The sequence below is a fragment of the Melitaea cinxia genome, chromosome 6, assembly GCF_905220565.1.
Source record: "Melitaea cinxia chromosome 6, ilMelCinx1.1, whole genome shotgun sequence".
Lineage (NCBI taxonomy): Eukaryota > Metazoa > Arthropoda > Insecta > Lepidoptera > Nymphalidae > Melitaea > Melitaea cinxia.
Window position 1 is genome coordinate 15,448,798 of NC_059399.1, and position 27,510 is coordinate 15,476,307.

General features: G+C 33.6%; 1 protein-coding gene and 1 long non-coding RNA gene across 2 annotated transcripts; both read right to left on the reverse strand.

The window, feature by feature from the left end:
- Nucleotides 1-9,112: 9,112 nt before the first annotated feature.
- On the reverse strand, nucleotides 9,113-13,919 carry LOC123654683. Its single transcript, XR_006743263.1, has 3 exons — nucleotides 13,830-13,919; nucleotides 13,007-13,008; nucleotides 9,113-9,123 (listed from the first exon to the last, which is right to left on the reverse strand). It is a non-coding gene; the product is annotated as an uncharacterized LOC123654683 (long non-coding RNA).
- Nucleotides 13,920-19,350: 5,431 nt separating this feature from the next.
- Nucleotides 19,351-26,641, reverse strand: LOC123654827 (kinesin-like protein KIF18A). Its single transcript, XM_045590710.1, has 8 exons — nucleotides 26,090-26,641; nucleotides 25,539-25,757; nucleotides 24,579-24,784; nucleotides 23,924-24,228; nucleotides 23,530-23,711; nucleotides 21,300-22,224; nucleotides 20,418-20,537; nucleotides 19,351-19,469 (listed from the first exon to the last, which is right to left on the reverse strand). The coding sequence occupies exons 1-8, from the start codon at nucleotides 26,639-26,641 to the stop codon at nucleotides 19,351-19,353; spliced, it is 2,628 nt and encodes an 875-aa protein (XP_045446666.1).
- Between the last annotated feature and the right edge of the window lie 869 nt (nucleotides 26,642-27,510).

Here is a 27,510-nt window from a genome sequence, read left to right on the forward strand (position 1 = left end):
GGTGTTTTTTTTTTCAAAGCAAGAAAATCTATAGGGTAATGTAAATAACAAATTACGTTTCAGCCTGTAATATCCCACTACTGGGCATAGGCCTCTTTCCCCATGTAGGAGAAGGATCAGAGCTTAATCCACCACGCTGCTCCAATGCGGGTTGGCGGATATATTCCCTACTATGAGTAACGATCGCTATCAGGTGTACATGATAACAACCGGGACCGACGGCTTAACGTGCTCTCCGAGGCACGGTGGGGAGACCCACAAGGACACAAACACCCAGACCACGGCAAACACCCGTATGGCCAATACAAATGTTTGTCATGTGCGGGGATCGAACCCGCAACCGCCAGCGCAACAGATAAAATCCATGGCTGTAACCGTTGCGCCAACGCGGCGTCAACAATAACAATAACAAATTATTGTTATTTTACTAACGATTTCTTATATTTAGTTATTTATTGTAAACATTTAAAAAAAAAGATTGGATTAGTGAAGAAAGGTAAGTTGTGTGCATCAGCGTGGATTAAAGCAGAATTTCATAGCTTTAAGTAATAATGTGGTTGTCTCTATAATCAAGTAAAAAATATATATCTAATTTCGGATTTATCGATTAGCTTTCTTCCACATTTTGAATATTTTTAGTACCATTTGGTGTTTGCGACAGATCTTCTAAAATTCCAATAAAATATCTTAATTATTATATGAAATAACATAAATAATTAATCGTCCCATACTTACCGACAGTAGGATAAAATGTATCCAAAGTTAGGTTGACGTTGTTCATATCCAACATAAACACCACAACTACGATAAATATTTGCTTAAGATTTTTTAGTCAAAGGTTAGGATCTAGTGAGATAACCCTCGCGCCATATTCGCTTCAGTAAAATACTGAGATTTTTTTTTTCGAAAGTAAGACCTAAATTATATTAACTTCTAAGAATCAGAAAAAAGAAATTCTTTAAAAATTAATAGAATGGGATATTTAATTACAGTAAATTATATTTTACTTTACTCTTTTATAATGGAAAATAAGAATAATTAGTTTTCTGATTGAATAGAGCCACTTGATGGAAAGACGGTTAGAATTACGAGATTGGTTACTTTTGGTAACTGCTCTACGAATCTAATTGGTAGCGTTGTTAAAACCTAACCATTGCTAAACCTCAATATACAAAAACTAATTTCTGATCATTTTTTACTTAAAATATCACTTATTTATAAAAAAATTATGGAAATAGAACTTATTATTATTTTTTACGTACCTAGCTGCCAGATCAAGGCAATTTTTTTTCAATTTTTTGTCCATACTTTTTTTAGCTAACAAACTAGTTTAAAAAAAAATCTTATATATAGTTACGAGTATGTGTTATGTATTTGTTCGTATTATAGCAAACAACAATTTTTAGCCGACTTCCAAAAAAGAAGGAGATTCTTAATTCGATTGTATTTTTTATGTATATTATTACATCAGAGCTTTTGACTGGGTGGACCGATTTCGATAAATTTTATTTTAATTGAAAGGTGTTGCGTGTCATGTAGTCTCATTTAAATTTAATTAGGATCTGACAAGTACTTTTCAAGTTATATCAAATAATGCGTATTTATCTGACTATTTTTTTCATCGACCTACTTTGTATTATACCGTATAAATTTTTACTGGGTGTACCGATTTTGATGATTCTTATTTTAATCGAGAGCTAGTGCTTGTCACAAAGACTCATTAAAATTTGATCGACATCTGATGACAACTTTTTGACTAATCTTTGATAACGCATATTTACGTGACTATTATTTCGTGTACGACATTGTATTACTTGTCGATGTTACTGAAGTCGGTTTTATTAGTTTGCAAGCAAACAAAATTATATAAATTAAACTGAAATAAAATTTGCCATGCTTTTAAAGCAAATACAGGCTTTAATCGACGTAACCGTACATTCCGCTTTGGGTGTAACAGTCTCTCTTTGACTGTCTATCCTGCTATACCAAGCGAAAGCAAAAATGTCCCACGTTCACAAACACAGCACATAATAATATTGGCATTTATTTTTGGCGCTTGCAACATAGTTCCGTTTATTTAACCGGAATATAGACAAGAGCAATCACTATAACACATATGTCAGTGGTTACGTAATTTAGTCCGAATATAATGTAGAGAATATGTATATAACCTTATATTTTTATAAAGACTAGTAAACACGGTAAAAAAGACGTTTTTCATAGTTTTACAAGGAATAAAGCCCCACCTACAAGTTACCTATAAACTCCCTATAATTATGTTACAAGTACAAGTGTACAAAATAGGTATTGAATACTAGTAAAGGTGTCAACCCTAACCTCTTTTTATTTAATTTCAATATAATGTAAAGTATAAGTTTTATTTGAAAATGTTTATTTTTAATTATTATTTTTAATAAAAAACATTTATTTAATTAAAATTTCTTATTAACTGTAAGCACTCATAAAAAGCATTTAATTTCACGAGTAATAAATTAAGAACGTATAGACTACGACCGGCTCTTTCTGCGGTTTTTTGATGGACTGGCACAGCAACGACGACCGTATAAATTCACCCCATCCATCCATCCCTTTGATTATCACAAAAAGGTTACGTCACAATTAATGAATTGGAGATAAATTGAGTATTACGTTGACGAGGCGGTTTTTCGAAAGATGACAGGATTAAAATGAAAATGGATACCGCAAGGTTCAAGGTTGATCTGTTGTGAATGAAAGGTTGAAGCGTTGGGTTGATTCGTTGTTCTGTTACGCATATGTTGTTTTTTTTAACATCAGTTAAATATCTTACGTTTTACTTATTACAGTATTTCATAAATTGTAATGGAAACACGTTATCTGTAGTCTGTAATGTATTTTTAAATATTTTTAAAACTTGATTGGAATTAACATTGACAATAAGTATAAAATATTAAAACACAACAATATTTTATAAATTTACTAGCGACCCGCCCTGACTTCGCACGGGTGCAATGCTGATAATAAATATAAAATATAAATTAAATATTTGCAATTTAAGCGCAAATAAAATGTGTTTATTTACGACATCACATTAAAAACTCTAAAACTATCAGTGTTCCTCTAATATATTAAGCATGTATTCTACATATAAACCTTCCCCTGGAACATAAATATAAGTATAAATATCATGTAATATACACACACTGTCGTCTGTTCCTATGGTAAGCAACTTAATGCTTGTGTTACAGGTAACAGCCGACTGTTATAACTATATTTTTTTGATAAATATACAAAGAAATAATACATATATACATATATAAATACAAATATCACCCAGACTCAGGCGGGAATCGAGCCCGCAACCCGCAGAACAGAAAGTATACAAACAACACTACAAACTGCGCCAACGGGCTAGTCATTCGGTCTAGTCATAGGAATCACTCTATTTACTCAATAGACCGCATCAAAATCCGTTGCGTAGTTTTAAAGATCTAAGCATACAGACAGCGGGAAGCGACTTTGTTTTATACTATGTAATAATTTGTTGATAAGTTAAAATGAATTGTTAAATTTTGTTATAATAATTGTTATAATGATTTTCTGTCTGCAATAGGGAGAGATCCCTATATACCTATATATTCCCTATATACCTATATATATATTCCTTTCGTTAAATCCCCTGTAACAAAATATCATACTGCCATAATAAATAGGATACCGTGGGAAATATATTATCTACTTTGTAAAATCATACTTACGTTTATACGATCCATATATTGTAAGAAACATTTTAAAAGTTTATCATAACATACCGAAATTCAGTTTTCCAGTCTGTCGCGTTCTTCAAGCGAACGTGCTCGATCAATCTCGAACAGCAAGTCAGTGACGCTCGAAGCCCGTTTGTCCAGGGTTTGTCAAACGTTGCCAATCATACGTGAACACTGCTGGCGACTTGGAGCTAGTGCGCACTACGTTGCAGCAATGCGAATTTTTAGCGGCTGATTGTCAATAGCAATTGAATCGCTACTAACAGTCTTGATCAAAGATGAGTAGTTCAATAGGTGCGTTTCTAATTGCTTCAAACAGCGTTAGTTGTAAATCGTCCGCTGACTGATACAGCAAAGAAAATGTTGCAAACAAGAATTATCTTATGATATCTTTAAAATTGAATAGGTTTAGCTGCCTTATTCATAACTAAAAAAAAATAATAACCTATACAGCTTGCGCATAAAATATGGTAATAGATAATTTCTATTTTCATAAACTATTGACGTATTAATTAACCATGCCGTAAAATCACATCGAAAAACACATAGACCAATGCAGATATCTTTTGAAAAAAAAACACTAAGTACTATAATTTTTTTCACTTTTTACCATTTTTATATGCTAAAAGCACTAGTCTAACACTAGCTGAACCAGTGCCGGATTTATATTTTTATGAGTGTAGGCCACTTTATTTCTACCGCCCCATGTACATACCTTTCTAAAATAATAATTTTCCGTTTGTAGTAAGGGGGCCTCCTTTACTACAAATGGAAAATTATTATTTAAATAAACGAATGAAAGTTAAATAAGCGAATGAATTAGTCATTAAGAAAGAGAGCGTAAAAAAGAAACAAGATAGATAGATATACATCAAGATCTGCCGCCCCTAGGACGCTGCCGCCCCTAGGCCGCGGCCTATACGGCCTATTTATAAATCCAGGACTGACCTAAACTAAATAAGAATCAAAGTTCAAATTTCGATTCCGTTTATACACATGTGCAAATATTTCAAAAAACCGTACGGTATTTCGGCGCTGTGTGCGTTAACTCCTTCACGACCGACGTCAATCAACCGAACTACTGACATATTTACAGCTCCTGTTTCCTATTTCAACGATCTTTAAAAAGTATAGGAAATAGAAGCGTAGGACGTATTTTCTTTGTATACCAGATAAAAAATATTTCTAAAACACTTGTATGTAATCTTTATGCAATTTAACGATTATAACATTTAAAAACACAAGAAACACAAAAATAAGTTTAAAAGTAGTTGAAACTAAAAAAAAATAGGAAATCTTACAAAATAGATCTAATTACTATTCTTAAATTTAATAAAAAAAAACTAACATTTTTAATAAGTATTGCGTATGAATCTGCGATATTTTTATAAAAGACTTTAGATATATAGGTACGAAAGACGCCCGAAAAACTTGACAAAAAGTTCGATGTCGTAACATCTGGGAGATAAACACAATGTCATTTGGAATTGCTGTAATATGTCGAGCTTACAATCTACAAATAAAAAGAAAACTGATCATATCTTACAAGCGTGTTTAAAATTAGTCTGATAATATTTGTTCAAGTAGAAAGTTTATTTTTAGAAAAGCCCTATAACTCCCAGCAACCCACGTTGAACCAAAAACGCTTATATTAGAATCTTCTCATATTCAAGATGGGTAGTAATAAAACCTCCCACAAACCTTGTAAAGACGTTTATTTTTACGATGGTTAAATTGTACCTACTTAATAAAATAAGAAATGTATACCTTTTGCCACACACGGGTACTTATATAGGTACATAGTTTAAGTCAAATCAGCAACATATTGTTATGATAGGTACTGCCGTGTGGTGTCGGCCGAGTAGAATAGCACCACCCCCTTTCTTCTCGTGGGGCTCGTAAAAAGCGACCGTGGGATAAACCTGGCTTAAAAACATCAGGGTCCTGGAGAATGAAAACTTCATTTGAAACCCGGAATGGGGTCTCCGTCAAGCATTCGTGGCATAGCTCTAAAATGCGAAAGATTCCTGCAGCCGAACTGGCTCCATACGTATGGACTCGTCGTTCCTGTGGGCCTAGCCAGTGAGGTGAGGAAGTGAGGGAATTACTCTATCAAAAGTAATCGCGATTAAATTTTATATCAAAACATATAATAAAAATGTTTGTTTGTTTGTGCGTTTGTGCACGCTAATCTCAGAAACGGCTTATCCGATTTAGATGTGGTTTTCACTAATATATTGTGATAGGTTTCACTTAACATTTCATGTTTGTTTCATGTCAATCGGTTTATAAATACAAAATATATGCCAATTTAAAGAATCACGTTGGTCATACCCAAACGACGATGTTTATAATCCAAAATAAACCAAAAGATATAGAAAGAAGTCGAAGTCGTGGGCACGGCTAGTAACAAATAAAACTGACCGCTTTACACGTTCTTCACTATGTGATAGGAAAATACACTAAGAGAAATATTTAGACCATCAAATATTTGTAAAAATACACATTGAAACATACCAGCAAAAAGCAAACATACGACCGTTGGCGTTTGTGGAACTTTCTTCACGATTACTGGAAATCTTCATCACTAGATGTATGATGTATAAAAAAATTTAATGTATAATTAAAACGTATCTAGTAATCTAGTAATAATATCATATATGTGGTCAAACTAAGTCACAAACACAAAAACACAAAAGTATTGGAATGACACGAAATTACGCCTTAATAGTAGACTGTATAAAAAATCTGCCCGAATAAAACTTTTGGTGAAATAGATTGTAAACCGCAGTTTATACCCGCATGTATCTGAAAACCAAGTTTAAACGAAGAAAAAATAGTAATAAAAACCTCAGTAGAAAGAACTGGAAAGTATCCGATTTAAGTACAAAAATCAGAAGCATTGAAAATGTTTTCAAACATACACACATACATTTCAACCATCATTATTAGCAAAATTAGTTAGACTTTAACGCAATGTTATTATAATGATTTGTATTTGGGTAATAATTTGCATATTCTATTTAACTAAATCACATCAATTTTGTAAAATAGAACGCAAATGTTAAATAACAGATACGTACGTATATGGTAATTATGTTTGTCAAATTCTGAAACATCAATATTATCGTGCATCCGCGTAACGGCAGCGAAATTGTCAGACAAAATATCGACAATTATTTTAAAATTAACGTTTACAAATTTTCGTGATGTGAAACAAACAATTGACATAAAGTCATAATCGTAATTCATGCATTCCCATAATTTCCTGTTAAAAAGCAATTTACAAATGAAAATTTCTGTTTTCGTGTCCTCATTAATTATTTTTCGACGGCACGACGCGTAATCACCGCTTTATTACAATCAGGAGTTGTCAATGTATCGACTTCGAAAACATTGGATTTAATTAGTCATAAAATATGAAAATAAATTTTAATTTTGTTGTGGTATTGCCGACGCGCACATTTGTTCATATTATTAAATATACCTCGCCACTAATACCAGTCATCTTATAACTGCCTGTCGACTAAAACACATTTATTTATCACCATACTAAGATGAATATAGCCTGTATTATGTTCACACGTATCTGTTTAGCAATTAAATATTTAATAGTAGATTTATTTTCAAAATATATTACATAGCATGTTTTCTAAAATGGTAAATAATTTGAGGTATTTCGGTAAATGTGTGGTGCCTATTTATCATTAATAGCTAGAGATTGTTTGGAATTTTATTATTTTACTATTATTATTTTACTGCTTTGTCTATGTACACTAGTTTTCTTACTGGTCGTACACAACAATTCAAAATTGATAATATTATTAGCAATGAGGCACCTGTCACATATGGAGTACCACAAGGTAGTGTTCTGGGTCCGACTATGTTTTTGATTTATATTAACGATTTGTGTCAGATGACTCTAACAGCTGGCAAAGTTTTTACTTATGCTGATGACACAGCTGTTGTATTTCATGGAGCAACTTGGGAGGATGTACGGGATAGGGCTCAGGAAGGGTTACTTAGGATTACTGGTTGGCTACGGACAAATCGCTTAACATTAAATATTAAAAAGACAACGTTTTTACAATTTACTACTGCTAAAATTAGTACCCCTGACGTGGAACTTAGGGTCCATACATGCCATCCGTCAATGACTGATTCTTGTACGTGCTTGTCTATTTTGAGATCCTCTACGATCAAATACTTGGGTGTTCTAATGGATGATAAGCTTGGCTGGCGGCAGCATATTGAATTATTAACAACGCGTATTCGCAAGCTCATCTGGATTTTCAAGAAACTCAGAGATGTAGTTGACCTCGATACTTTGCGTAGCGTTTATTATGCTTTAGTACAATCTATTTTGAGCTATTGCGTGGTTGTTTGGGGGGGTGCCTCTAAATCACATATGATATTAGTTGAGAGATCTCAAAGGTCACCGCTTAAAACTATGACATACAGCCCTTACAGATTTCCTACTGTGGAATTTTATAAGAAATGCTCAGTATTAACTGTTAGGCAACTGTTCATATTGCAGTCTATTGTTCGTCAACATCAGTACACGCCGTACGAACCTAGTGTGAGCAGCAGTAAGCGCGTATTTAGGAATGTTATTGTACTTCCCAAGGTTCGCACTGCTCTGGCTAGAAAACAGAGCAATTATCTGTCCATTTATTTGTATAATCGGGCTAATAAAATATTAAATTACTATACTCTATCCCTGAAAGAACTAAAAGCGATTGTGTTCAAGTGGCTGTCCTCGCTGGACTACCAAAAAACTGAAGATCTCCTCAAGGCATGCTGGAGTTAGTATGCACTTCTTAAACAATTTTATTGCGCAGACATAAAAACATTCATACTCACACCACTCATACACACACCCACACACACACACACACACAAACACATACACACATACACATACACACACACACATATGCACACATAGAAATACACCTTATCCTGTATTATATTTTACTTTTTGATTATGTCTAGTTTGCTTAAAGGTATATTAGTTAATTTAAAGTTTGCTTTAGAAATCAATAGTGGAAGAGCACACTGGTTCATTATGGCACAGGCCTTGCCTATCACAAGAACCAGGGAACTCATTATTTTATATGTAAATATTTTTATGAATAAAGCATTATTATTATTATTATTATGAATAAAGCATTATTAATTTAGATCGATCGTTACTTTTTTGAAACAATATAACTTACTACAAATCAGTTATTCTAGTTGTGTTTTGTGATAGGGTAACACTGATTTCACAGCACGCTTTAATGTAGTAGCTAGATCATAGATAGACCGAAACGGCAAAGACGACGTTGACTAACTAGACTAGATTGTCTTTATAGCAATATAATAATACAAGTTTCTACTGTACGATTCATCATAAAACTCAATCATTTTTTGCCTCTTTAATTATTTTTATTTTATTTATTTATTTCATACATACAAGTTTACAGAGCTTTGCTCCAAACACAAGCAAGTCAATCAAAAAAAAAAAAAACACAGGTATGATAAATAAAGAAAATAATGGTAAATGTAGAATTAGAAATATACAATCTTATCAAAATAGAATAATTAAAACTTACAATGTTAATAAAAATACATTACTCTCTGTGGATAATATGACAAAAAATAAATATCTAAATAGACTCTTGCCGCAAAAAAATACGTTTTCACTTTTTAAAATTAAATTTAAATGTCAATAATGATAACAAACCCGGAATTCACCCTCGACTTTCTACCCATACATTATCTGCGCTGATAATATAAATATAAAACATTTGTATTTTTGTATTCTTGAGTATTTATAACGTCTAAACTCAACAACTGCTGGAAGGATATTAAAAGTCTTTCACCAGGATAATACTACATTATCTGTATTTTAACGGCAGAGAACGGAACAGCCAAAATCGTTTAAACAATGCGGGCAAATCCGCGGGCGGAAAGCTAGTATTACACGTAACTAATTATAGTATGAACGTATGAACGAACGAAACTTTAGTCTTATCTGCCGTGCTGTTTACAACACAAATATACAGTCAAATTGCTGCGGCAAAAATTAATTCTAATGATTTTTTATTATTTTAATTAATTATAATTTTATTAATTTATTAAAACGTTTTAGTTTTAAATATAATATTACTTGTCGATGTAATTGAAGTCGGTTTTTTTTCGATTGCGACCAAATAAAATTATTTAAAGATAATACTAATGTTCGATTTACTATGAGTAGATAAATAAAAGAATGTGTACGATACAGACCATAACAAAAGATCCTCCCTTACCATTAAATCTTAATCCTTTTATCTTACGACCACACGCGAAATGTCGACAGTTTATCACCTATACTATCTAATTACCAATTTTCCAGTTAACTGAACGGTGAGACCGAATGATTGACCGATTTAATCAGACCGAAGTGAATGAGCGGATCTGCCCGTTCAGTGTACGGTAGAAAAAATTGATTGCGTTGAATCAATTCATTTGCGGCATCGACGGACGGTTTTTGTTGACACCTTCGACCGTTTTTTTATTACCTCGAGGACTTGATCAAACTGTGGTCCGTCAAAATTAATTAAAGGACGAAATCCTGGAATATGTCTGAACGAAAATTAGAAACGTATAATTGAAACTTGTTTATTATGAATGATTATGTTAATACTGGCACGGAGCGAAAGGTGCCTAGATTCATAGCGTACCTAGAGCTGGCAGATTGCCGAAAATATGAGAAATGTTCTCTTCGCAAATGTAGGATGCAGAGCCCGAATGGACCTATCAATCATTCGAATGTAAGAGCGTACAATGTAGACAGCTCGGTGATTAAGCAGCTGTATTACGTTGGGGATCTTATTATATTTCGGAATTTTGTTTCGCTTATGAAGACATACATTTTAATATGTAATCATGAAAAGTTCACATTAAATTATTAATATTAGGCCTCACTTCTTTTAGGCTTATATAAAATAGCGTAGAAATTAAATAAATATTATATTTATATTAGCCGACTTGCGCAACCTAAGACCCCACAACCACCACCACCCGCTACGATTTTAAACCCAATAGGCTCCTTTTATCTTTTTAAAAAGACTTACTGCATAATTTTACATAAAGATACAATGTTTAAAGTACTTAATATAGGTAATTAATTTGAACTATTTTTTGTAAATTATGTTAAAAGTATACGCAACGCCACTTAAGAAAAAAAAAACCCTATTAAATTCTAAAATTAAAATAGTAAATAAATTCAATATATCCATTAAATTTCCCACAAGTTATATAATTAAACACAGTTTATTTTTATACAATATCACCTTAACTGTTCAGTGATGATTTATAGCCAGAAACATTCCCATAAAAGGCGTTGTAAATTAAAAAAAAAATGTTTATTGTGAATTTAGTCTCAACAATCACAATAAGTTGACTGCATAGTAAATAAACCAACATACGATATTTAAAAAAAATAAGTGTAGAAAAATAATAATAACTATTTATACCTAGACCTATTAAGCTGAAATCTACACCAGATTTTAAATTCCACAAGTGTGAAACTTTTATCGAAGTTTGTGGGTCAGGCATTTTCGTGATGGCAAATTTGTTTGATGCTGAAACAAACACACAGGCAGATAAATAATATAAAAATATTTTTAGGCCATTAATTTACTTACTTAGATTACTGTAGCTTATAAACACCTGTAAAATAAAAAGCATCACGTTCGCGTTGTCGACCAATGCTTCTGACAACACATCATCCTCAGGAGCTCTGACTATCTCATTCGCCACAGGAACAGAAACGCAACACTACTTGAGTGCAATATTGTTCCGCTGTTTCTTTTTTTTTTTATGCATCTAGGTCGGCAAACAAGCGCACGGTTAGTCTGATAGTAAGCGATTACCGTAGCTTATAGACGCCTGCGACACCAGAAGCATCGCAAGTACGTTGCTGACCCTATCCCCAATCCCCCCCCCCCCCCAAGAGCTCTAGTCACCTTATTTATCACAGAAACACAACACCGCTTGAAAGCAGTATTATTTAGCTGTGATCTTCTGTCAGGTCGAAGAACCTCCCAGTCAGACTGCTCCAGCTTTTGAGCAGGATATTTCCTACTGTGTCCTACCTCAGTTAATGTAGATAGATATCTTAATGAAGACTTTCAGATTGTATTTTCCCAATCGGGACTCTAGATTATAAACAAGATATTGCCTACGGTTTCGATAGAAAAAAAATTTCAATCAATATCATTCATTAGTGATTTATTGTGATACAATCTATCGATGGAAACGGTGCTCCGAGCGATGGCAGTGCAACGCCGGGTGCATTTCAAAGGGTTCAATTTGCATCGCTCGTAATTAGACAGCGTGCGAGTGGAGCGCAATTTGGTGTATATTTAATTACTGAGACTCGCACATTGGCGATTTTGTGACAAAGTCAAAGCTTCACGTCGCATGCTTTTCTAGAACTCACGATTTACGGCATGTCACAATAACCAATCTATCCCTAATTATGCTTCGTTTCGATTAGCTTCAGTCTACTGTAGTCCACTGCTAGACGTTGGCCAAATTTTACGCCAAATATCCCGAAGATTGATGAAGGTAAGTTGTCATTTATATGTGTTATGATTTTTACCTTGACCTGAATAGCTTTACGTGATCTCAAAGACACGACTGACAAATATGACAGATACCGACTCAGACCAGAAACAAGTGTGTATTAAGCTGCAATCCAAACTGGTATCCTTGATCACTACAAAAACTTCTGCCAAGACCTTCGTTCCCTAGCCAAAATCCATATGGACAAGTCCTGGAATTTATCTTGGAGTTCATCAAAATTGGTAAAGGGTAAATTTTACTCAAATATACAACCAGACATCCCAAGACGCCCTTGGTTTTCTCTTCATAGACATGCTCGTCGTTGGGTAACATCTAGCATATGTCGCTTACGTCTTGGCCATGCGTGTACACCTGTTCATCTGGCCAAAATCAGAGTTCGTGACCACTCATTGTGTGAATGTGGCCTTGACGAAGGCACGGTTTCCCACATCCTTTTTTCCTGTCCCAAACTCATCCGTCCTATATACGACATCCTTCCCCGTGATATTCCCCACCCTATAAATGTTCAATGTTTGTTAATGTTGGTGTTTAATCCCTATTGTAGATTTTTGTGTAAATATTTTGAAATAAATAAAATTAAGTTGTAAATAAATCATGTGTCTGTCCTAGTGTAATTAGTTTGTAATAGTTTAGTTACTAACAGCTGTAGTCTTAGTTTAACATTAAATGTTTGTGTTGTTTTAGGTTATGGTGTAACAATGAAAGTCTGACTATTTTGCCTGTTTTCAAAATTAAATAGAGACTGTTATCTCTACTGCACCGACCAATTAATCTCCTTCGTGTGTTCTCCACTCTACGTGACATTGGCGGAATCAACCATGCTTCTTTGGCACAACTGAAAGCCATTAAACCAATCAATCAATCAAGTGTGTATTAATATAGTTTCTACTACCTACAGGTACGCACACCTCTAAAGTACAACAGGTGCATTCGCGCAATATTGACGATTTATGACGTTCTAATATTTAGGTATACCTACTCCTTCATTGCAAATAACACCTAACATTTTATAAAAAATGGTTGCTGTAAATGCATGCTTATTTTTAGAATTAATACTGGTTCATTGTTGTAAAACATACATTGATTGGATGAATTAGTAAAACCTTTCTTTTGTTGAGTGTGAAGCATTTATTTATTATTCACTAATCTATATAATCTGTTTTGTCAGTTTCCGAACCCCACAAACAAGATTAATATCCTACTTGGATCCAGTGATTGTAAATAGTAGATATACTACTATATTACTAGCTGACCAGGCGACTTCGTACCGCACACAACAACAACACAATTAAATTACAATTATTAACACGATTTTATTTTTACATAATTTTTATCAGTCATTCACAAGCTATTTTGGGTATATATATTTCGGCAATATATTTATATTTAAATAAGCAGGGCGCAATTCAGGGAACGGCAATCGGGGCAGCCCAGACTTCGGAAAAGAAATTCAATCTAGTTAACACTAGTAAACAACTTTTCCTTTCATATTTTGTCCGCTTTTACCTTTTAAAAAAATTGTCCAATTTATTTGTAAAATAATTTGGGGCCAAGGGGTCTCCACTCCTTTGTTGACCCCCGACCCCGAGGCCTCCAGACCTCTAAATCCAGCCCTTTACATATGAATATATACAATATCTAAGCAAAACTGTCTTTTGGACAGATACTAATATGAACAGTTCTGTCTTTAGCTAAACCTTTTTAATAACATTGTATAAGTAATATGTCAAACCACGTTGTATCTTTTGTAAGTTTATTAATGAGAGTTAACAAATTGTCTGGTACATCAGAATAGGTAAGTTTCATGTTTAAAATTACTTATTTATAAATTACGCGAACTTCAAAAATAAATCATCATGTGAAATGTATGAGTATGTGAATCTAGGGATAATCAAACTAGTCCAAAAGCTCAAGAACTATTTTCTATAATAGTCGTTATATTAGAAATAGAAAACGGGATAAAAATGAAAACAAAATAACTATATGTTAAATTTTATTAAACTTTTTATGGTCACAAATAAGGTACAAAAATATAAACAATACCACATTAGGCCTACAATAACACAATACATTATCAATAAAATTTCACACATCATAAAAAAATACACACAATCAATCAGAAATATCAATTGTATTTATAAAACATTACGCCGTCAACGCTTCACATTATATTTGACATGGATGTTTTCATCTATATATCTTCTACATGAACGCCTACGCATTTAAATATATTTATATCTTATTATAGCAATAAGCAGTCTATAGACTTTATTACTTCAAAGAAAACTAGACGTAAATAGCTTATACGACCAGTCTTAGGTGGGAATTAATTACAGCTTTTGTATTTTGTATAGTGCTTTTTTTAAACTCAATTTTAATGATTGGGTCTATGCTGTTCTGTAATATAAAAAATTGTCTAACAATTGACGAATGAGTTAATATACGAGACGATATGTGTGACAGAAGTATTCTAGTTTACGTAGCGGTTTAGCTAGGCGTAGTGGAAGTAGCACGATACCCCTAGCTAGACCAGGGGTGAGCAACCCGCGGCCTGCGGGCGACATGCGGTCCGAATAAAGATTTTGTGCGGCCCGAGATTTAAAATTTTCAAAACTGTCAATTTTATTGTAATAAGGCACACCAAATTAAATACTTGTACCATTAACTCTTATTATCCATCATTTTTAGCTTTTAGCCCGAAAATCAATATTTTAATATTTTGCAGACCTCTATAAAAAAAAGGTTGCTTACCCCTGCCCTAGACAATTTAAAAGTACGTTTGTTTAGGGCTTCACAAGAAATTTCCCTAAGTGCATCTACCTTCAAGAACCGCAAGAATAAGATTGATCAATTACGATACATCGTATGGCACATTTTCTTGAGTCCCACAGCGTATTTATGACTACTCGTTAACTTTTAACTCCTTTCCACGGGAACTATTTATATGATAAATGGTCACGTGACTCATCGAAAACGTTAAGGGGCAAGTTTTACGATATATGCGATTATACAATTCGGCTGCTAATTTTATATAGATGGAAAATGTAGTACTGATTAGCTCTAAACTATATTGTGATCTTAACGTATCGTATCGCATTTAGTGGAAGTAAATTCATAAATTTTTCTTAATACTACATATTTCAGAATTGTATTAATAATTAAATGATATTTAAAATCTTATTATACAATGTGAGGCGAGACATTTATTTCACAATTTTATTTTATATCAATAAAAATTAAAAATATAATCATTAAAAATACGATACTTACCATTTTAGTACTATTATCATTAAGATAAATCGTACAAATGTTATCAAAATTAAAAAAAATGTTACGTTACAATAAAATAAGAAAATAAACTATAAAAGTTGAAAAATGTTATAGCTAGCTACAAAATAAATATTAAACAGACGATCGCTTTCGACTTTCCTCGTTATTTATTAAAGCTTAGAACCTTTACATTAAAATCATTTCATTAGTTAGTTTTTGTGAGAAAATTAGTCGTTAGAAGTGTAAGAAAGAATAGTATGAAAGAATGTCACGAACTGTCCTTTACACATTATTTACATGTACGCAAATACACTTAAATGTCTCTATAAATAGTATTTTTTTTTATGTAATTATAATTTTTATAGACTTTTTCTATCAACTTAGTTTGCTGTCTGAATTTTCAATATTGTGAAACTGCTGAAGATGTTGAATTTACAATTAAATATGAAAAAAAAAACATTATTTTATGAAAACAACGCGTAGGCACCATAAAACTTAAAATAATACAGAATAAATATTGATACCATTTCCTTCTAAATTATTATAACCGAACATACCGAAAAATTAGTTTAAAAATTTGTGGAACGTCTAATTAGAAATTAATTAATTAGTACTACAATTACTAAATTTATTTTGATATAAAAATTGTAATTACCGACAAAATACAGAAAGAAACAATACAAAACTGACTACTGGTACAAATAATAAGTAAGCTATGGATTACAATCAAGAACCGATATACCATCCGTAACCGAATTCAATAAAAAGTTCCGAATAATTTCGGATAGCGTCGGAGTTTATACATGACATTTTATTTTTGTTAGGTAAAGCTGAATCGATACTTACAAGCGTCTCTTGTGCTGTTTGAAATTTCCTCCTGTCACTGAAAATTCTTTAAAACTCCGACATCCGTAACCGAAATTTTCCGAAACTAACGGATAATCCGATATATTTCCATATCCGTAACCATATCCGAAACAGTTATAATATTATTGGTATATCCAAATATCTACAATCATATTCATTACATCTTTCATCGAAACATAAACATAGATAATTTCTCACTTTTTATGAACACTGCGATAAAAAACAATGCACATAACGAAATTTTTTATATAAAGTTTATTTTGTTGTTAAAACTACAATAACTAAGTGTCTATCTGCCTTTCTTTTTTGTAGAAGTTGGTTCCACAAAAACATTTTTTAAATATCGATTTTTAACATTCCTCTAACGACAGTATCTGACTTTAATAAAATATTACAACTATATACAAATACTTGCCAATGTATTCAATGTATACTAAATTTGATTACATACTTGAGAGACGTCCTGTCTTGCGTAGGTACTATCAAACGGGTTAGAGTTAAAATTATCGTGAAATTATCTTGAACTTTTCGATTTTAAGAGCAATTTTTATCTAAAGCATAAAAAATACGCTTAGCAACGCATTTAGCGTTTTATATCTATTTATATTGATCAATTAGCTAGCACACTATTTGTATTGTTATCACGTCCGAATATATAGTTTGGATATCTATAATATAAAAATGAGTCGCTGAATGTGTTGCTAAGCGCAAAACTCGAGAACGGTTGGACCGATTTCGCTAATTCTTTTTTTTAAATATTCCTTGAAGTACGAGGCTGGTTCTTACGGAGAGAAAAATTCTAAAAAAAAAAAATTTAATTTCCTGAAAAAGTCTAAAAACAACACTTTTCTATACTCCCATACAAAAGATTTGTGATAATACTTAAAAGTCAATTTGAACTTTAATACCATACGATAAAGTTTGTGTTAGGCGATACGAAGTTCGCCGGGTCAGCTAGTTTCCAATAAAAGAATCTCAAACAAAGCCTGTTTATAATGTTAAATCAATTGAAATATTTGAAATGATTACATCAATAATCACGACAAATATACTGTTACGATTTAACAAATCTACGTTTATCTGAAGAATTTTTTAGATTATAGTAAAACCATAATATAATCTAAAACTTCTAAATCCTTCTAGATCTTTTTAGAAGGAACATATCTTTGGAAAATTGACTGTGAGCCTAGTTATGGAGATATTCATTTGGAATTTTATTAATTGACTTAAGATACCCTGCGTGACTTTTGCGATAAAACTTAGTGCTCACTTTTGAATAAGTTGAAGCTACTAACTCACAAGTATATTATTAAAGATCATATTTGAAATATATATAGAAGGGTAACGATTTTTCAAATTTTCCAATATGTCTGAGCAAACGTGGGGAATACTTTTACAGAAGTTGTTTGACAGATTATTCCCTGGGTACAATATATAATTATATCCGGGAATGATAGATCTCCGGAGAACGGAAAAAATACTTAGCCAAAAAAAATTACCAGTAATATAGCTTTATTTTTTATTTATTTATTATTATTTTTTTCATTTTAAATAAATCAATATTTTATATTAGCTTTAATAAATAAATTCACGATTAAATTGCTCGTAAAATACTTTTAGTAAAAGTTGGGAGTGGTCGATTTATCTGTTAACACGTCGAGAGCCGCGGCAATTTCGCTAACGTTACCTTTGGGACCAATCTAACTCTTTCTTAATTTATGTTGGATTTTTTTTTTTTTTTTTTTTTTTTTTATGTTGATGACACTTTTACGGTAAATAAAACTTTACTTATGTTATTACAATAGTTGATTGTTTGCTAATTATTAAATACTTTTACATTGAAAGCAATGTCAAAACATATTTATTAGCGATTATTAATACCAACATAAGTTCACAGCAAAGCTATAAATTTAAGTTCAAGGATTGGTCAGCAGTGTAGGACGGTTTTCTCTTTTGTATTGCAATTTGACGGCAGTAATCGCAATATTATTGCTATTGTTCGGCTATTCGAAGTAATGTAAATATCCGCAAATAAGGATTTATTTATAAAAAAAAATGGTTTAAGATCTAACCAATCGAATGTTCAAATATTGTTTACGTTTTGATTTCTTAAAGTACACATTGATATTATAGTAATAAATAAATTATTTTTGTTAAAGAAAAGATGTTTAAAGTGTCGATTAGAGGTTTTATAAGGTATTTAATCATTGAGAGCACTTCCTCGTGAAACCAACTTTACACCCGCATACGTAGAAGAATCCACAGAGCCAGTGTTTCAGTTTGATCAAAGTTCGCTCAAACACGGAAAACTGATCCATTGGCAAGTTTTACTGCAGATACTTCAATATTGTTAAAGTTATTTTATCTGGATTAACGTATAAAACGTAATTGAGTAATTATTCTCGATCTAGATTTTATATTCGTCTGAAATTAATGAAATCTCAAAACGAATCGTAAAATTGAATGACAGGAATAAAATATAAATTATGTTAAATATGAAAAATCTATGTTTATTGTACCAATCGAGTATATTCCTTTTGTTTTATTTATCATATATTCCAAATATTACCTTATATAATATTAACGCACTGTACAATTTCGAATTAACATTATCTTAAGCTATACTACTCAAATTAAAATCTATCAGGTTTGGAATCACTTTTAACATTATAACCATGGTTTATTTATAACTAATTATCTTAAACTCAGTCCTTATGACATTTGACACTGGTCACTAGTGGCCACTGGTAGCCACAGCTGGTTCTAGTGATTAGTGGTCACTGTTGGTCACTGGTGATCACTGTCGGCCATTGGTGATCATTGTTTGTCTCTCCCCATCACTGGCTGATCACTTCCTCGAGTTGATCGCCGCTGGTCTCGAGTACGGATGCGTCTGCACCCTGTCCCTCGCTCGTACAGCTTTAAATCCCACTGATTTTTCAGTGACAGTAGTCTTTCTCGTGCCATCTGTTAGTATGTTAACGAGACAACACAAACATTTATTACGGTGTTAGTTATAACATTTGTAAACTACACAATTACAAACACATGCTCTGTTACTTGTTATGTATGTCGTGAAATAGATGTAGTTGTATTAGCATCGACTTAAACGTCAAAACCAAACTAATAAATACATGCTGTACACGTTTGTATAACATTATTAGTTGATCAATACAACTACTAGCTGATTTTTTTAACACATATCACGTGTTATCTGTATTGTATGGTATTGAATTTATTATATGGTCGCTTTAATTTTTACGGTACTAATAGATATTTGTAATCAAAAGGTGATCCTGCTTGAGCAACTTATACATTTTATCTAAGAGATAAATGTATTACATAGATGTATATTTTTAGTGGTTAATGTTTCGGCATAAAATTATTTCCTTTATTGGTACGGAAAACCTCAAATATCATATTGTTGACCACATTTATGACACTTGCAAATGAACAATTATGTCATTAATATTTTATTTAAAAAATATTAATTACGAAATGTTGTCACAGTGTTACTTAAAAAAAAAGTTTCAAAAATTATTATAGATATGTGTTGAAACTCATGCAAAACGTTAGGTACTAATTTAAAGAACAAAGTCACGCGATTAAAAAATCCGTTAAAACCCACGTCAATTGACCTAAATACCACACAATTTCTCAATAAAGACACTTGAGTCTACAGTTGTCTGGTAGACAATGTTCAGACAATACACACGTTCCATATGTTTGATTAATATATAAGTTGGACACAAGCGAGAAGTATTCAATTAAACACTCATACCACATAATACTTCTAAACTACCTAAATATGTATAAAACAAAAATCAAAATAGCTTTATTATATAGGCCTCAAGAGTCTTTATGATATTAGTATGGATATAAAATCCGAATTTCAGTGTCAGAAATAATACGTACCCTGTATGTTCCTCTGTAAAGGAGTGCCGTCCCTTGCGAGGCTGGAACCGAACCCCGGCCCTCGAGGTACCGCCCGCCGCACTGGCAGCGCTTTACCAACCACTGGCTTCACTACCCTCGCTGTTGAGTTACGAATATGTTCAGTATTCGTATAATGTTGATTAATCTCATATATATGTCGTGTCACAGTGATTGTAACCCAACTCCTTCAAAACGGCTTTACCGGTTTTTTTTTTTTTAATTTTTCGTGTATATTTGATAGGTCTGAGAATACGTTGTAGGCTGTTTTTTATACCCCTAGTTGGTAAGGCGTCCCTATCCAGATGTCACGTTTTCCCGGTCTACCTACTAGCTAATTTACTAATGTAAATAATAACTAAAAATAAATATAAAAAATTAAATTATTTAAGTTAATCAAAATTCTACTAAAAACAAAATATAGATATAGTATACTATATATATTTTTTGAAGTAAAAATTTATTTACGCGCGCTTGATTTGGGAGTTAAGCTGGTGAATGCGTAACGAGAGAGTTACGAAAAGAGTCATCGGGCGAGGTGAACGGAAGTTGAGAGAAAGATGTTAGTTAGTGAAGATAGAAAGAGAGTGAGTTACGTTTCGTAATTTTTACTTCAGTCGTGTAGTCTAAGGCATACTCGTTTTTTTTTTTTTAAATCTTACGTTAGGAAAGTCAAAAGAAAAATAAAAAAACACAGTACGCTAAAGTTCTGCCAATGTGAAAATATGAAAGAGATAAGAAAACGTGTAAGAGATTAATTAAAAACTTATTTAATGAAACTATCGGAAAAATATACGTTTCAATTATTTTATCTCTGACTTTGCACAATTTTCTCTATAAGAACACCTAAGTAAGTATACATACCTCTGTTATCATTGAACGTAATAGTCCTGGGCATTGTATTCGTTCTGTCCACCAGACCCTTCTTCATCGGCTGTACTTCTGCCTTAATTTCAGTTTTCACCGGAACTTTCTTCCATTCATCAATTTTACCGGCAAGCACGAAAGTAGAATTCAAATCCTTTGGATCTATCGTAACATAATTCTCAATATCCAGATGAGGATTTAGATCCCTTTTAACTTTTTTCGCTGAATTCAGATTTCTCGTTGTATCTAAGCTTTCTAACGAATCATTAATGATTATAGTTTCATTATTGGACAGTTTAATTGGCGTTCCCTTACGTTTTTTCGATAGTATTGGTACACGATTCTCAATATCAGTTAAGTCATCGCTATCTGTCACTACATCGATCGTTGAATTCACATCCTCCTTTTTAATATCCGTTATGTAATCCATAGTCGTTGTTGGCTTATCCAAGTCCAAGGTTGATACGAATTTGAAGTGGCTGTCGCTCTCCATATCTTTGTCAGACCAAGTTATGCCCTTTGCTGATTTAGCCTTCTTCATTATTTCTAAATATTCGGCCGTCAGCGCTGGTGGCGCTTTGTCATAGCCTTTCAACGTCAAATACAGCTTTTTGAGCATACTGGGCATATCGCTCATGTAATCCGTGAATGCGTTTATTTCATCGTTTTCGATAGCGAGTAATTTGTACCGTAAGTCGTCTCTTGCTTTGACGTGGCGTATTTCATTTTGCAATTGAATTTTCTCTACTAAGTCTATTAACTCTGGACAGTCGGCTACGGCGTCGTTAAAAAGGATTTGCAGCTTCTTTAGGCTCTCATTCCATTTTGTCCACGCGGTCATAATTTTAGAGTCCAAATTAACAGACTGCTTCAAGTAATTTTCCGCTGCACGTTCTTGCCTCGGGATGTCTTCTGTACACATCTGGAATAAATATTTACGATTGGACTTTGTGTCTTACACTACAATTCAAAGAAATAATTGTACATAAGAATGAATCATGTCAATAAAAGAGAAAAATTATCAAAGAAGAATTATAAAAAAAGAAATCATACGCTTGAAAATCATGAGCTACAAAGAGAAGGAGGGTGCGGGAAATATCACCATCAGCACCTCTTTCACGTTCGTTTGGATAGAATCAGAGAAGAAACACTGTTAACTTACTGTAGGAAAGAGTGAGAGAGAGAAGAAAGAGAGGGGAGGGAGAGAGGAAAGAGAGGGGAGAGAGAGAAGAAAGAGAGGGGAGAGAGAGAGGAAAGAGAGGGGAGAGAGAGGAAAGAGAGGGGAGAGAGAGAGGAAAGAGAGGGGAGAGAGAGAGGAAAGAGAGGGGGGAGGGGGAGAGGGGGGGGGGGATAGTAGAGTGGAGAGGTGAGAGATAGAAGAGAGTGGAGAGAGAGGAGAGATAGAAGAGAGTGGAGAGAGAGGAGAGATAGTAGAGTGGAGAGAGAGGAGAGATAGTAGAGAGTGGAGAGAGATGAGAGATAGTAGAGAGTGGAGAGATAGTAGAGTGGAGAGAGAGGAGAGATAGTAGAGAGTGGAGAGAGATGAGAGATAGTAGAGAGTGGAGAGAGAGGAGAGATAGTAGAGAGTGGAGAGAGAGGAGAGATAGTAGAGTGGAGAGAGAGGAGAGATAGTAGAGAGTGGAGAGAGAGGAGAGATAGTAGAGAGTGGAGAGAGAGGAGGGATAGTAGAGTGGAGAGAGAGGAGAGATAGTAAAGAGTGGAGAGAGAGGAGAGATAGTAAAGAGTGGAGAGAGATAGTAGAGAGTGGAGAGAGAGGAGAGATAGTAGAGTGGAGAGAGAGGAGAGATAGTAGAGAGTGGAGAGAGATAGTAGAGAGTGGAGGGAGAGGAGAGATAGTAGAGTGGAGAGAGAGGAGAGATAGTAGAGAATGGAGAGAGAGGAGAGATAGTAGAGAGTGGAGAGAGAGGAGGGATAGTAGAGTGGAGAGAGAGGAGAGATAGTAGAGTGGAGAGAGAGGAGAGATAGTAGAGAGTGGAGAGAGAGGAGAGATAGTAGAGAGTGGAGAGAGAGGAGGGATAGTAGAGAATGGAGAGATAGTAGAGTGGAGAGAGAGGAAAGATAGTAGAGAGTGGAGAGAGAGAGGAGAGATAGTAGAGAGTGGAGAGAGAGGAGAGATAGTAGAGAGTGGAGAGAGAGGATAGTAGAGAGTGGAGAAAGCGGAGGGAAGAGAAAGGAAAGAGGAGAGAGAGAGAGAGAAGGCTTATACCTGCTCCATGGCGTCAGAGGAGGAGCGGTGCGCCAGGTCGGCCACGTGCGACAGCGCGCGCGTGCGCAGGCGCTGGCGCAGCGCCAGCACGCGCTGCTGGCTCATGAGCGCCAGCAGACTCGCCGCCAGCGCGCCATGCGCCTGCGCCGCCTCGCCCAGCCGCCGCCGCCACTCCTGCCGCTCTGCACCGACAAAAGTGTTTATATCATTTTAGCTTGTAACATCGCACTGCTCACATGGACGACTTCCTTCATGTAATTTGGAGGGTCAAAGCTTAATCCACCACGCTAATAATGTAACTTTATTGTCTTCAATATAAAAAATGTACAGCAACAAGTTTTACAAAAAAAAAAACTAGCTCCCAACAAGTTTTCCTTTTAGAGTCTCAATTTACCTTTCTCTTTAGCCGAGTTGGCCTCCTTGTTGACTGGCTTTACGACACTCAATGTAAGTTTCGCCTCTAACTCCTTAACCTTCTTCTTTAACTCTTCATTAATTTTCACATACTGAGATAGTCTCATATCACCATCAACAATGTTCTTTTTAATGCTAAGCTGTATCTTGTTAGCCCTAGCTGCGTACTTCAGAGTATTGTATGTATCTTCATAGCTGATGCTTGATGGTGAAACATTTGCAATCATAACTGTTTTGCAATTGCCACCAAGACTATCTTTTAGAAGACGAGTCAGCTTTGAATCTCTGAAAAATATGTTAAATTTCAAACACCACCTATGAGTAATTAAACAAGTAATAATACTCAAATAACTATGCTACATTTGAAATTAAACTGCTTCTACTAAACTTCTATTAATTTTTATAGCAAATTTTACTTTTAAATATCCAGCCCTATTCTTAGAATAAAGTTAATATAACAATTATTCCCATTGTAAAAACTTAAAAACAATTTTTTTTTTTTTTATTCTTTATTTATAAAGCCATACACCTATATAAGGTTAAGTCGGCTTTAAAAACAATGAGTAAAATGCATTAGAATCTAAACTAAGTTTAGAACAGCTCAGTAATACACAAAACAGACAAAAAGTGCTCACCTATAAGGTATATAACTACTGCCATCTGCTAATTTGTTGATGCAATTTCCAAGGGACAGGAGACTCTTGTTGATATTAGCCCCTTCCTTGAACCGTTCACCCACACATCCGGTAGCAGATGCTCGTTCGCTACCAGCTAAATCTATCATTGAAAGCTTCACAATTCTCAGCTGACTGCTAGTTTTGTACCTCATTTTTACATATACCTAAAAAATATGATGAATATTATCCGTTCCGCCAACCCGCATTGGAGCAGCATGGTGGATTAAGCTCTGATCCTTCTCCTACATGGGGAAAGAGGCCTATGCCCAGAAGTGGGATATTACAGGCTGAAGCGTATATGTGGTGTTGTAATTAAGATGTTTGTGATGTTGTAAGATGACTATTGACTATGACTAAGTCATTCTTAAGAGAATTAGTAACTCTATACAGATACAGGAACAAAAAGATATTAAAAAAAGGATAAAAGCACTAACATTAAGAATATTATTGTATTAAACCATCATAGATAGTTAGCTAATGTTGAACTTTTGATGATTCACAAAACTTTAAACATAATTATAGTGGTTATTCATTTTATGAATTGACAACATAATTTTTAAGACCTTATTTATACTCTAGATAAAACAAAATCACTTTTAGTAAACTACAAAATTCTCGATTGTTGAAACAATTAAATTATTTTTGATTTTGAAAACTAGTTACAATTTTATGACACGTTAAAAATATTATCAATAATGAGATGAGATGATAGATAAAGTTTTGGCAAACACAGTGAAAGATCTGGCCCGCTGAATAGACAATCAACGTAAGATCACCAGTGGAGGCTGGATGACGATTGCTGACAAACGGGATGTTTAGCAAAAACTTTGGGAGGCCTATGTCAATGGTCTGATATAAACTAAAGTGAGCAAGATAATATGATCTGCGATTAATATTTCTTAAATAACTAAAACAAACCTGAAACACTGCATGGCTCCTAGAACTCTCAGCATTAGCATCAGTAGGATGTTGAGTCCTATTCTTGTTGCCGTTTTCTAACATGTTCAAAAGTTCCCGAGCTGTCTTGATGTTGTTAAGCGTGAGGCCGGCCACCATCACACCATACTTAGAGTCCTCTCGCAGTTGGAGTGGTGTGTTCGAAGGTTTGAGCAGATCATACACATTTTCATTATATACCTATAACAAACATTATTTTAAAAGATATACAATTAATAATAAAATAATTTACATTTGTGGAGTCATTATAGTGGAGTTGTAATTTGAAATAAAAATAGTCATAATATTAAATAAGTTTAATGTTGACAATCATATAGTAAATATTTATTACATTTCACTGAACATATAAATAAATATACGTAACACTCTGGACAGAAACCGAACTCACAATCTTGGAGTTATAATGGGCCAGTCCATAAAATGTTTTATTATCAGTATCTAATTTTATTTCTATATGTTCTATGTGTTCTATTAAAATTTTATTTATGTTATAAATAATAGAAAATACTCACTTCAATATATGAAACACCAATATCAAACTCTCTCTCCTTTTCAAACGAGTTTATAGTATAGAATAAATGTTCCATAGTCAAATATGTGATGCCCGGGTTCTCCTTACTGCCGATCATGGTAAACGTCTTCCCAGCACCAGTAGCACCATACACAAACACTGAACAATTATAACCCTCCATCAAGGAAGTCAAAATATCCTTCGTTGTCATCTCAAAAACATCTTGATTGGAAGCGTTCTGTCCACATACATGATCAAAGACAAACTTTAATTCTTTATTGGCTCGCTTTAGAAAATTTTTGTTCGGTTGTTGAACGCCCTGATAGAAAAATGGTCGCATCTCCTCTTTGGGGTCAAACACCAACATTTTATCATCAACAACATCAATCACCACGCGATTATTAAGATCCTTCTCTTTTTCATTCAAAGGTCGAACCCTTACAACTACTTTAATATTAGCAGCCATATTCAGTGTTGATCCACTCTTCGAAGGTGCGAGCGCGGTGGAAGTCTTCAGCTTGCCCAAAGCTGGGCCTTTTTCAATTTTAACCATTTTTCAAGAAAGCTTTTAACATCGATATAACTAACACATCAGTGCATAAAAGAAAAACGTCTGCTTTATTCAATACAAATATCAGTAGTTTTATTTGCGTACACTTAAAAAAACACTAAACAGTAGGTCTCAATATCGTATTTTCGTTTGAAATTTTGAATCGCATTCGTAACCGTCAAAAATTTGAACTGACAAACGCTATCGGTAGCGAACGCATGTCACGGGTTGTATTCGTTCTTAAACCGGTACGATGGCAAACAAATTTTATACCAAGTAAAATTTTAATATTTTGTAGTAATAGAGTTTTTAATTTGTTCGGTAAATTTTAACATTATTCGAAAAACATAAAAAAAATTGGTTGATAACTGTTATCCTTATAAAAAGGTTATCTTGATCGATGTTTTCGTATGGTTTTTGCTAATATTTTTTATATATATATATAAATGAAAATGATATTGCTAAGCGCATAGCTCGAGAGTGGCTCAGCCAATTCGGCTAGTATATATATTTGTATCTTCCTTAAGGCCCACGGAAGGTATATATATATTACTAGCTGGCTCGGCAAACGTTGTCTTGCCGCTAAACGCTATTTAAAAATATGGGTTAATGGTAGGAGGGGGAAAATTTAGGGTTGTGTGTATTTTTTAACGCCAAATCATAATAAAATAAAAAATAAATAACTTATATAAATTTTTTTAAAAAAATAGGGGTGGACTACTCTTAACATTTATGGGGATGAAAAATAGATGTTGTTCGATTCTCAGACCTACCCAATATACACACAAAATTTCATGAGAATCGGTCAAGCCGTTTCGGAGGAGTTTAACTACAAATACCGCGACACGAGAATTTTATATATTAGGTAATAT